The sequence below is a fragment of the Sodiomyces alcalophilus genome (assembly GCF_042370955.1).
Source record: "Sodiomyces alcalophilus JCM 7366 unplaced genomic scaffold ACRALscaffold_2, whole genome shotgun sequence".
Classification (NCBI taxonomy): domain Eukaryota; kingdom Fungi; phylum Ascomycota; class Sordariomycetes; order Glomerellales; family Plectosphaerellaceae; genus Sodiomyces; species Sodiomyces alcalophilus.
In genome coordinates, this window is record NW_027263533.1 from 6,075,124 (window position 1) to 6,088,422 (window position 13,299).

Consider the following 13,299-nt stretch of genomic DNA (forward strand, 5'->3'; position numbering starts at 1 on the left):
TCCGAAATTGGGTCGTTATACACCGTGGTACCTCCTTGACTAGTATAGTCCAGTGAGAGAAGAGTGGGGTCAATTCCTAGATTAGGAAGGGTTTCCGAGGGCCTGATAGGCTGTGTGATAGCCGAAGGTGGAGCTTGTTGTAAAAGAGAAGCAGATATAGTAGAATCTACTAACGAAGAAGTGTTGTTGTTAAGCAGCTAAAGGTCCAGGTACTTAAAAAACCATTCTTTTAGCTAGGCAGGGCCCGTATTAGGGGCCTGTAGTTCTAGCTCGAAAAGGGAAGTTATCGTTAATTCTAGAGATAAAAAGGAAGTCCTAAAGCTATACTATTAGCTTTATATATATTCACTTTTTCCTTTATTAATTCTAGAATTACTAAGGTAAGTACACTGTACTAACTGCCGTTAGATCTGACTGCCGTAAGGTAATAATTACCCCGCGTTATAGATCACCCCTGTACGGGCTAGTAGCCTCCGGGATATATTAATTATCCTGCGTTACAGATTACCCCTCTACGTGGTAGTAGCCGCCGGGATATATTAATTATCCCGTATTATAGATTACCCCTCTACGGGGTAGTTGCCGCCGGGATATATTAATTATCCCGTGTTGCAGATTACCCCTCTACGGGGTAGTATCCTCCGGGATATATTAATTATCCCGTGTTGCAGATTACCCCTCTACGGGGTAGTAGCCTCTCGGATATATTAATTATCCCGTGTTGCAGATTACCCCTCTACGGGGTAGTATCCTCCGGGATATATTAATTATCCCGTGTTGCAGATTACCCCTCTACGGGGTAGTAGCCTCCGGGATATATTAATTATCCCGCGTTATAGATTACCCCTCTACGGGGTAGTAGCCGCCGGAATATATTAATTATCCCGCGTTATAGATTACCCCTCTACGGGGTAGTAGCCGCCGGGATATATTAATTATCCCGCGTTATAGATTACCCCTGTACGGGCTAGTAGCCTCCGAGATATATTAATTATCCCGTGTTGCAGATTCCCCCTGTACGGGCTAGTAGCCGCCGGGATATATTAATTATCCCGTGTTATAGATTCCCCCTGTACGGGCCGATAGCCACCGGGATATATTAATAATTGCACGTAAAAGCTTATTCTACTATGTGCTAATACTCTATTATAATAAACCAGTTATTATATATTATAGTTTACTTTATTATAGTCCTATATTAGTATGCTTATACGGAATATTCTATATCTGATATATATTAATCTAACTCTATATTACAGCCTAAATTCTAACGTAGTTTATGGTTTAGACTATTGCTTAGTATATACACTATAGTATAGCTTAGACTATAGCTTAATATATAGACTATAGTATAGCTTAGACTATAGCTTAATATATATACTATAGTATAGCTTAGAATATAACTTAGTATATACACTATAGTATAGATTAGATTATAACTTAGTATATGCACTGGAGTATAGCTTAGAATATAACTTAGTATATAGACTATAGTATAGCTTAGAATATAACTTAGTATATAGACTATAGTATAGCTTAGAATATAACTTAGTATATAGACTCTTGTATAGCTTAGGATATAATTTAGTATATAGACTATACTATAGCTTAGAATATAACTTAAGGCGTAGACTATAGTATACCTTAGTATATAGCTTAGTATATAATCCCTATAGTATAACTTAGGATATAGCTTAAAATATAGACTATCGTATAGCGTAGGATATAAGTTAGTTTATAGACTATAGTATAGCTTAGAATATAGCTTAAGGTATAGCTTAGATTATATTATAACTTATAGAGTATTTTCTATACCCTATATATAGTATCTATTATAGAATCTATATATATTTTATTAATATATATAACTAGATTTAGTTATATATATATATAGAAGCAGTTAAGATGTTTTAGGGGTATATTAGTCTATATTTTATTCTTTATCTAATTTATCTAGAATATATATATACCTACTATATTTTATCTAAATATAAAACTATATATATATTATTAAAAGAATTTATTAAGATAGTTAACCTAGATATATATAGTATATATTTATATATTTAATCTTTAATAACTATCATAGACTATAATATATATAATATATAGTTATATAGCTAGTATATAGTATATAATATATATAGAAAGTATATAATAAAAAATGTAATTTTTCCCCTAACATTACAAAATTACATTACAAATTACATGTAATGTAATGTAATGTAATGTAATGTAATTTTTTTTAAAAAAAAATTAGATTACAAATTACATTATATGTAATGTAATTTATTTAAAAAAAATCACATTACATATAATGTAATGTAATTTGTAATGTAATTTTTTTAATGCTCTGCCTACAGGATAATAGGCTCCTATTCCTTAGGCGGAGGCGCGGTGGTATCGCTTCTAGGAGATCGCGTATACTTATAAACCGATTCGTGATCTCTATCCTTAGGGGGAGCAGTACTAAAGCACGTATAAGAAGGTATAGTTATTTATTAGTTATCTAGTAAAGGTAAATTATACTTATAACTCTTAATAGTCGTTATACCCGTTAAAACGGTTAAGCGAATAATATATTAAGGGTTTTTATATAAAGAGTAAAGAGACGTTATAAGATAATTAAAAGGGTAATATATACTAATAAGTTAAATTAAGAGTTAAATTATTCGCTAAAGCTCTAAGTTAGGAGGTTAGCTCTATATATCCCTTTTATAGATAACCAGAGCCTCTTCCCCGGGAGCCTTATAGAATCCCCTCGAAAGCATTCCTAGGACCACGATCTATCCGCCGGTAGTCCTCCCTATCACACTATACCATGTCGGCCCGGATAGTACTAGTCCCGGAGCCGACTCGACCGTCTATCTCCGAATACCACGCCCTATCCAATCCCTTCGTGACTATTAAGACACATTATTTCCTCCTATTCAGGCTTTCCCTGACTTCGATGAATTATACCCGTGATATCGTACTAGGGACGCCGGATATAACTATTCTATCTATAAATAATAATAAAGTGATATATAGACTAGTTATTAAGCTGCCGCCGGAAATCGCCGATTACTAGGACGTATTTTCGGAGCAGGCTATAAAGAAGGCGCCCTTATTAAAGGACACTGAGTATATAATTAACTTATAAGATAGGAAGGAACCGCTATTCGGGCCGTTATATCCCTTATCTCGAGCCTAGCTAAACGAGCTAAAAAAGTATATCGCCTAAGGGATAGCGAGCGGTTATATCTAATAGTCGATAAGCCCCGCGGGCTTACCTACACTATTCGTGCCTAAGAAGGATAGTAGGTTACGAGTCTATATTAATTATTAAGGGTTAAACGCTATAACAATTAAGAATAGGTACCCTTTACCCCTAGTCGGCGAGCTATTAGATAGGCTTGCCGGGGCAAAGTACTTTTCTAAGGTGGATATCCGAGATACCTATTATAGAATCCGGATTAAAAAAGAGGACCGCTAAAAGACAGCGTTTAGAACGCGATACAGCCACTACGAGTATACGGTTATACTATTCGGGCCAATAAATACTCCGGCTATATTCTAGGTATATATTCACCAAGCGCTCGCCGGTTTACTAGATATATATTATATCGCTTATATTAACGATATCTTTATATATTCTATATTAAAGGAATAGTATATAAAGGACCTAAAAAAGGTTTTAGATTGGCTTCGTAGGGCCTAGCTATACACGAAACTATTAAAGTATGAATTTTACCGTGACTAAGTAGACTTCTTAGGGTTTATAGTAACCCGCGAAGGTATTATAATAAATCCAGAACGCGTGCGTACGGTTACTAAATAGCCGGCGCCTAAGTTATTCCGGGATATCTAAGTTTTCCTTAGTTTTACTAATTTGTATAGGAGGTTTATTAAGGGATACTTTAGAGTCACTATACCGTTAACTACGCTACTAAAAGGCAGTTAAGCGGGTAAGAAAAAGGGACCTTTAAGTTCCTAAATAGCGCTAAGCGGGCATTCGAATTACTAAAGGTCGCCTTCGGGTCGGCGACTATTCTATGACACTAGAATCCAGTGCTAGATATAAGGGTTAAGACGGATACCTTAAATAAGGCTATTTCTGGGATCCTAAGTTAGAAGTATAAGACTAAATAGTGACTGGTCGCCTACTTCTCGTGGAAGCTTTCCGAAACAGAGTAATAATAGGGTATAGGGTAATAGGAGCTATTAGCTATAGTAAAGAGCCTTGAGTATTAGCGCTATTATCTTAAACGTATAGGATAGACGTTTATAGTGCTAATAGACTATTAAGCGCTTAAGGGTATACTAAACGCGCCGGCGCGGGACCTTTATAAAAGGCTTACTAGATAGGTATACCGATTATTATTATTCGACTTTAAGGTTTAAGACTACCCGGGTAAGACGAACCCGGTAAATGGCCTATAAAGATAGCCGGATTATATAGTAAATAAGACGCCGTATAATAATATACTTCCTACTTTATCGTAAAGATTATAACTAGTTAATGACCTCCCGATAAGTATTCGCTAACGGATTACGAGTATTTACCTTACCCTAATAGGTAACACGGGAAAGGTTATATATATTTAAGCTGCTCGGATAATACTACCTGAATATAGGCCTAGTAAATATAAGCGGGCATAGACTCTATAAAAGGGGGCCCTACCTAGCTTAAGAGATAAGGATAGAAGAGGGCTACGACCCCTATATCCTATTAACGGTACCCGGCGTGTTATTATCGCTACTATTACCCGCTCCCGAATAGAAGACGTGGGGTATAGGGCGACTATTTAACGAAGGGTCGCCGATAAGATATCGCCGACGCCTAAGCCTAAGACTAGGGTTACTAAAATACCAGATTAGTATATCCTATATTCTATAGCTAAAGAGCTAGCTAAGAATAAAACGGTAGGTCGGTACACTATTAATAAGGAACTAAAAGATCTGGTTAGAGGGCTATAGACTGCTAACCCGGATTATATATCCTTAATTAAGAATATTCGCTAAGGAACCGGAAAAAGAGCGGGGTACTCTCTTAGAGAAAAGGATATACTACTATTTAAGGGACGGTTAGTACTACCTATATAGGGCGCCCTAAGGGCGGAGGTCCTATAATAGCACTATAATAACCCTAGAGCTAGGTATATAGGAGCGAATAAGACGCTTAAACTGATTTTAGAAAGTTCTACTAAGTGGACTTAGCGGCGGATGTTCGCGATTATATCGCTATATATTCGGCGTGTTAAGGGGTATAGGTGCTATAATATAAGCCGTATAGTTAGCTATAAGCGCTACCGTTACCTATATATCCGTTCTAAGAGATTAGTATAGATTTTATTACGGGTCTACCGCCTATAAAAGGGGCCGATAGGTAAACATATAACGCTATTCTAGTAATCGTGAACCGGTATATCAAGCACGCTCTGTTTATTCCTACGCGGAAGGACCTAATAGCACTCTAGCTAACGGCACTATTATATAAGCAGATTAAGTACTAATTCGGTAGCCTAAAGGATATAGTAATAGACCGGGATAAGATATTTACTAGTTAGTTTTAGATAGAGTTCTGCTATAAGCGGGTAAATACTCGGCGACTATCTACTATATACTACCTATAGACAGATAGTTAGACGGAATAAATATATTAGTTCCTAATTAAGTATCTATAAACGATTACCGATAATACGACGATATAATAGCCTATTTAGCTATTAAAGGCAGGGTTCGCCTATAATAATAGCGAGTATTCCTTACTTAGTATCTCGCCGTATAAAGCGTTATATAGGTACTATCCACGTATAGTATAGTATATTCGACCCAGGGACGATACCCGGGTATGGGGTATTTAAGACTATATTAAAAAACTAGCGGAGGTTCGGCGGAAGGTCTATAAATACTAGGCGTATACTATAGAGCACTAGGCTCGGCACTATAATAAGCGCTATTAACTATAATAGTATAAGGTAAGCGATGTTATTAGACTATCTATAAAGAATTTCCGATTCCGGTAAGGGTCGAAGTTAGTACCGCGATATATTCGGGTATAAGTAACTAAAAGGATTAGCGAGTAGGCGTTTAGGGTTCCCCTTCCTATATAGTATACGAGGATACACGATATATTCCCGGTATCCTTATTAGAACCGTAGAAAGACCGAGTAGCCGTGGAGCTATCGGCGAAGGATCTCCCGCTCCTAGAGGAGGAGTAAAATAATTAGGAGGTAGAAGATATCGTTAGTTATAAAGAAGAACAGGGCAAAACGTTCTATCTTATAAAGTGGGTAGGCTGGCCGGTAGAGTATAACACCTAGGAACTAAAGGACTACCTAGAAAACGCTCTAGGGATCCGGAAAAGGTATTAGAAGTATAAAAAATATATATATAAAAAGTAGGACGACTACGAGATAGTATAAGGCGCCGAAGGGTTATCGGATATAAAAATAAGAACTTAATTATAGGTTATAATAATCTTTTCCTTATAGTAACTAAATAAACAGAGTTAAGCCCCGACTAGTCCTTAAAACGCTAAACTATTAGAATAAAGTTTAACGCTATTTCGGGCGATTATGACCGGCGGCTACTCGGCGAATAAAAGAAATTAGTTACTAAAACCGTAAAAATCGGTCTTGTTATCGATAATAGCGGCTACGGTATCGTTATTAGGGGCCGACTCGACGGCGGGAGTATAGCGGCGACGAGTACGGATACGGCAACAAAGAACGTCTTCCTTATCAGAGGACGTAAAGGCCGGGGGCGTGTACTTAGCATCGCCAGAGGGAGCCGGAGTATTAGTAGCCGATAAGGCGGCAGTGGCTTAGCGACAAGCAGGTAAATACAGGAGCGGCCACTCTTTTTTCCTACGGGTTTTTAATAAGGGCTCGTATAGAACCAAATAAAGATAATTAATCGCGATAAACGCGTAATTAAAGGCATCACAATAATACGAGTCTACGGGACCAGAGTCGTTAGGAGGGGGGCAGTATAATAAGATAATCATAGACCTATCGGCATATAGTCGGACCGATAGCCGCGCACGGACCACTAATCCGAACCTATCTCTGTATATGCGTTAAGGGATCAGTTTAGTCCCTTAAGTTAAAGTCTTAGTTTAAAGTCAGCGCTTAGTTAACGAATATACTGCGATCACTCTGCTATGCTAAGCTATTAAGCCTTTTCTATAATATCTTTTCCTTAACTAAAGTCTACGGACTTTCCTTTTATTACACGACGTAGATTAACGACGTAGATTAACGACGTAGATTAACGACGTAGATTAGCAACGTATATTAACGACATAGATTAACAACGTATATTAATAATGTAGATTAATAACGTAGATTAATAACGTAGATTAATAACGTAGATTAATAATATAGCTTAACGATATAGATTAACGATATAGATTAACGATATAGATTAACGATATAGATTAACGATATAGATTAACGATATAGATTAACGATATAGATTAATAATATAGATTAATAATATAGATTAAAGATATACCTAGATTAATAAGGAAGATTAGTAGGAAGATTAGGGTCTAGGTCTAAACTATAGTCGGAATAACCGAGTAGTATAGTCGGAATAACTCGAACCTACTTTATATAGATAAAACCTGTTCTAGATGTATCTACTTATACCCTATAACCCCTGTTTTATTGTGTTAAAGGTACTTTCGCGGTTTACTCTTTTAGGAAATTCAAAAAGGTTCGAGAAACATACCTTTACTAATAGCACCTATGCATATATATTACAACGCGTAACATATTCGTACGTTATATATTATCCTGGATCCGATTCTAATCCCTAGTTAATATCAGGTTCGATAGCGGAAATGCCAGCTAAAATAACTCTCCGGTCCCCGAGTAGTCCTAAAAAGAGAAGAAGGACAAGGGCAAGGACGAGGGCAAGGACGATATCAGTTATATTAATACCACGTTAAGGAGCTATAAGGTGGACTAATAGGGTACTTAGTCCCCCTTGTTCGGTATATCTAAAACCCTGTATTTTATATAGTAAAACCTTCTTTTGATGTATCTACTTGTACTCTATTAGCTTATTATCGCGATACTATTGGTGTATTTGGATCCGCAAGTACACCACACACAATTAAACAGGGGTTAGAGGGTACCTTACTCCGCTTATTGTCGTGATACCATTGGTTTATTTGGATCCGCAAGTACACCACACACAATTAAACAGGAGTTAGAGGGTACGTATCATTTATTACTTCTTTACTCTTATCACATCACAATACACTGCTCCTTTGACTCTTTAACAAAGCCAATATACACTACCTAGGTGCGGCGACACACATTCAGTTATACAAATGATTTTGGAAACAAAAAATCAGTCCGATTCATCCCTCAGAGAACTCCTAACATATGCATGTACAAGTCCAAGTCCGTTCTTGCTCCTTTTCCCCGAATGTGACAGATAGCATTCCAATCTATAGCCGTGTCTCGAGGACAAGACAAGCAAGCCCCAATGCCGTTTTCCACTCGTTGCCTGGCTCCTGAGAGCTTCCTTGGTGTATTTCTCCTCCCAAAATCAAACCACAAATCAATTCACCACTGTCCCCATACTCCGTTTCGTTGCGATGATTCCCATATTGTTGCAATAACCCCTCGAGATACACGCGCCTGCTTGCCTGGGCAATCATTCGCGGCGTTGACCCCGTGCTCTGGTGTATAAGATTGGACGACAGGCCCAGCTCACGCAAATAGACAACTCCCAAACCCCCACCAACCAAGACTCGAATGCCGGTGCCATCGACTGGTGGGATCGATTGGCCGAACATGGCGAATCATATTTTTACCACGTCTCGGCGATGTATTGGCCTGCCTCTTTCTTCAGCTCCCAATATTTCCGAGCTTCGTCACGCTCTAGGTTGCCCTTCTTCATGGCCACGTCCACGAGCGCTTCTTCGACGCCCTCTCCCATGCCCTTGCTACTGCCGCAGACGAACACGCGACCGTCCACGGCGTTGGCGATGTACCACACCAGGTCAGCTTGGTTCCGTACCTCCTCCTGGACGTAGCGGCTCTCGCCGCGCCGGCTCTGGATCACGCGCTTGACCTCGTCCTCGTGGACGCCCCATTCGCCGCTATAAATCTCGTCCACGAGCGAATCGCGGATGCCCTGCAGCACCCAGACCTTGTTCGCGCAATTGGCCGTCTTGAGCCGTCGCTGCACAAACCCGCGGAAAGGCGCGATGCCGACACCCGCGCCGATCAGGAGCATGGGCCCGTCCGAGACGAACTGCTTGGCGAGGGGGTTCGCCATAAGGCCCTTGAACATGGGGATATAGAGCTCGGGGTTCTTCTCGCCGAGCTTCTGGGCTTCCAGGAACTTCTGCGCCTGGCGTTCGAAGAAGCCCGATCCGATACCAGTGCGCTGTCCCCGACGCCAGTCGGCAGTCTCGTGGACTGTGACGGCCACCTCGACGAGCCGGTGCACCTTGCCGTCGCGCGTCTTGAACGATTCGTGCGGATCATTAGATAGCGAGTAAAATCGCGGCATGAGCGGTTGTAGGACCGACAGCAGCATGTCGAGTGGTGGGTGCGAGCTGGGGAACGCATGGAGCAGCTGCGGTAGCGAAATGTGAGGACCAGTGCGGAAGTCGCAGAAGACACCTTGTCCCTCGGCGGAGCAGAGAAACGTGAGCAGTTTCTTCTCGCTTTCGTCGTCGGTATACTCGGCGAGGACCCTCAACAGGGGCTTCGTCGGAGGGTAGGACTGGATGTCTGAACACCAAGTGAGCAGATCGCGACGAGTCGTGACCAGTTCTCGCGCTTGATCCTCACCCCAGACGGTGGGCCACCGGCCCTCGGTCGTCCGAACGAGCACGCGTTTATCGCGCAGGAAACGAGGGACCAGCAGCGCGTCGAACACCTCATCAACTAGATTTGCGTCGTTGGGGGCCATGACGCCGATGGCGCCACCGACTTTGAAGTCGACGCCATCTTCCTCGGGATAGCTAGAGATATCCAAGTCGAAATGATACGTCCTCTTCTCGGCACCGGGCTTGGTCAGCACTCTAGCCGAGTCAATGCGCGCCGCAAAGACATGATGTGGCGGGTGTGGCTGGACAAAGCTGGGCGGCTGAATGGTGGTATCAATATCTTTCGGGCAATCCATGTGTTTCGGTGCAGACATCGATGTCTTCTCTGGCAACGGCGCGACAGTCGCAGGGACGGACGCATCGGAATCTCCATCGGCGCCTAGGGAAATAGCCGAGTCGGTGAAAGATGATCTGGAGGGAACGCGGGGGAGCGCCTCAAAGTATACCGTCTGCTCGGGCAAGTCGATGACGTTGGTGAGATTTGTGGGACTCTCGCCGATCCGGAGGCCGAGCGACCTAAACGCGTCGTTGTCGGGCTGGGGGATCCTCTCGTATTTAATGCCCTCCTTTTTCTTGCCGCCGAGTTTCATGCAGCAGCCGCCACCACAACACCTTTGGATCAGCTCAGCCGTGGACTCGCCGGTGATGCGTTGAATGTCAGCCGAGCTCTGGGCAATAAGTCTTGTCGACGCACGACGACGTCGGAGAGGATCCGGCACAGGCAGCTGCTCATCCTGATCCTCTGATTCGTCAGAGTAGGTGAGTGAAGGTGCAATGGACGGGGTTCTTGGCTCCTCTGCGGCGTAGCCCGTGCCGCGCTCGACGAGGGCCGATATCTTGGTGTCAACGGAGGTCATTGTGGCGGTTTCACCCAAGTGGCGCGTAGGAGGGTAATGCAGCGTGCGAGAGACGGGACTCTGCGTGCGAGTAAAAAGCGCAGCAAGAGATCACACCAGGGTTGGTATGGTTAGTAGTAGGTATGAGTGCGGCTCCGCGCCCGGGGAGCGAGGTAGGAACCTCGGATGTAGGTAAGGCCGCAAAGGTGGTGCCACGGTGCGATGCCGTCAACCGGTCCTTGGGAGACGGCAAGAAAAGAAACCGAAGAGAAAATGAAGAAAGAAAATGGAAAATTTAAGAGAATTAGGGGATGATATGAGGACCCAATGGCGTATCCTGCACGAGGAATGAGTATGGACGAAGAGTGAGCGAAATCATGAAGACAAGAGAGCGAGGAAAGAAAGAAAGAGTTTAAGGTGGTGCGAGACATCGGATCAAGAAGAACCGGAGGCGGAATCCAAGGGCTTTTCAAAGTGGGTCCGTAAGGGGGGCAAGAGTAACTAACAGTGGGGAGCGTGGCGGGGGTGGTTCTATCCTGAGGTAGGTACTTATGTATAAGGAAGGCTCCTGCTCATGTACGTATCGCTTTTACTGGTTTATGTACTAATTGAGGTGCTAAAATACGACGTGCTTTCGGGGTTTAATCGCGTTCTGCTACTCATCGTCAGACTCCTCAGACACGGACCGGCTTCTTCCGCAATCTTAGCCCCGTGTAGGATGTCCTGAGCGGCCGGAAGTTGGTTTGCATCCAGGAGCCCATCCTCGTCGACATATTCGTAAATGTCGAAGTTCGTTCAAGAAACTGTGGAGCAAGCGAGAGCACCCAGAATTACATATCCAAGCAATGGTGTCATCCGGTCTTACATGTGTCACCGGGCATATACTTCGTAGCCAACGTATTCGACCCACGTATTCTAGCCATGGCCACATGAGTCTTCGGGCCTTGACAAGTGAAAAAATAAATAAATAAATAAATAAATTAATTGGTGAATACGTCGGCGTTCAGGTTGCTTACTATATAAGCGGGTCGATCTTGGGCGAGATGTCCGTTGATGACGGCCACGAAGCAAACCGACACCCTCATTTTGTTACCGCCATCCCTAGACTCCAGGGCAACGGTCTCTCGTCTCGACCAAGCCCGTCGCCACGACCTGGAACCTGTTACATTGCAAGAGACGGCTTACAGAAGGCATCCATGACGTCAACCCAAGGCTATCGGCATTGTTCCCGCAGCCTGGCATCCAGGGGATATGCCCCAATTTGATCTGGGTCAGGACTTCGTACCTGGTCGGCCCGTGACAGACGGGCTCGTCCACGTACTCCTCTCCGCCCTAGGCGTCGCGCGCTCAAGTCCCCATCCGCTGCGCATTCGGCCTTGTAATCCTGGATCGGCTGCCTCCCGCTCATATTTCAATCGTCTTTTCCCCGTCGTAACCCTCGGGCTGGGCAAAGTAATATCCCCCATGGTTAGCAAGCAGTCTCAGTGGTCCAGCACCCTTGCGCTCGAGGCAAAATCGCAGTTGTAATGAGTATGCCCAAACGCCCAGACTTTCACTTTATCACTCTTGAACCATGGCTCTTGGGGCAAGTTGGTCGAGAAGGTGCATGTGATCTGACTCCCAGCATGCCGTGGCTCAATCGCACGAGCATCCTTCGATGGGCGGGCTCCAATGCGAAAAGATCATGATATTGACATCCGACTGTTGAAGGCCCGCGACCTGCGCTTTAAGCCGGGCAACATCCCGCTCGTGCGCCTCGTTATACCGTCGACATCTCAGTCGCTGGTTTGAAAGAAAACGTCGAGTCCGAAGCTGATCGCCATGTGACTTTCGGGGACACGGAAGAAAAGAGGCCGCAACCTAGGATAGAAATGTTGGTGCCTGGCAACCAGAAAACGGCATGGTTGAGCAGCACAAACTCGCTGATCGACGTGTCGTTACGGACGTCCTGCTCGAAGACGCGAAATATTTCGAGTGCTTCCGGCCAGCTGGAAAATACGCTTTATGGTTCCCGGGGTCGAAGAGCATTGCGCGGAACTGGCTGAGCTGTCCAGTTAAGAAGAGGCAAGGTAGTCGTCCTTGTGTGATGTGACGTTGCCTATATCGCCAAGCAGAGTTAGATGGAGTGGTTTTGGGACGATGTCGAAGATATCTTAAGCTCTTGGAGCATTCAGATGTAGATCGGAGATAATCTGGACGGCTGGGCCCTTGAAGTGCTGTAAACTACAACGTGGATGGAGTACGAACCCTTCGGTCACGATGCCCCATAGTATGGCAAAATCTGGATACTTGTATTTTGGGTCGTTACAACGTATTCAACTAGATGACTTTTCTATACCTACCTATGCAATTAAAAGTCTCTGGTGGTAACCCAAAGCAGTGGAGTGGGAATGAAGAAGGGGTGTATCTAGTCACGACCATCTGATAACGGCCCATTCTTTTGTAACCGCGGTATAGTACGTAATGTCGACGATTTGTCCCGAGTTCCTTATCGGCTCTCTCTCTAATGACCAGTCCATCGGACGATCACATCATAATCTCATTCACTCGGGAGCAATTAGATAAGGCCACACCGTTCTCGACTCACGTATTCCTCGGGGCTATGCATATTTCTTTCTTTTC

The 13,299-nt window shown here is 43.3% G+C and overlaps 3 protein-coding genes across 3 annotated transcripts; all 3 read right to left on the minus strand.

Moving 5' to 3' along the window:
• Positions 1-1,267: 1,267 nt before the first annotated feature.
• Positions 1,268-1,735, minus strand: ACRALDRAFT_1028742 (uncharacterized protein; the record flags this gene model as incomplete). The annotated part of the gene is made up of 1 exon (XM_071014856.1): positions 1,268-1,735. A coding segment is annotated over one exon (468 nt), but the record flags the coding sequence as incomplete, so codon positions are not given.
• A 6,474-nt stretch (positions 1,736-8,209) lies between these two features.
• Positions 8,210-11,065, minus strand: ACRALDRAFT_1062225 (uncharacterized protein). Its single transcript, XM_071016556.1, has one exon. The coding sequence runs from the start codon at positions 10,696-10,698 to the stop codon at positions 8,812-8,814; it is 1,887 nt and encodes a 628-aa protein (XP_070878212.1). The 5' UTR covers positions 10,699-11,065; the 3' UTR covers positions 8,210-8,811.
• Positions 11,066-11,351: 286 nt separating this feature from the next.
• Positions 11,352-13,285, minus strand: ACRALDRAFT_208247 (uncharacterized protein; the record flags this gene model as incomplete). Its single annotated transcript, XM_071022428.1, has 15 exons — positions 11,352-11,480; positions 11,512-11,537; positions 11,588-11,612; positions 11,673-11,829; positions 11,879-11,962; positions 11,995-12,080; positions 12,174-12,294; positions 12,323-12,459; positions 12,506-12,599; positions 12,638-12,755; positions 12,816-12,837; positions 12,876-12,900; positions 12,936-12,965; positions 13,049-13,180; positions 13,251-13,285. 15 exons carry the CDS (start codon positions 13,283-13,285, stop codon positions 11,352-11,354), a joined length of 1,221 nt encoding a protein of 406 aa, XP_070878213.1.
• Between the last annotated feature and the right edge of the window lie 14 nt (positions 13,286-13,299).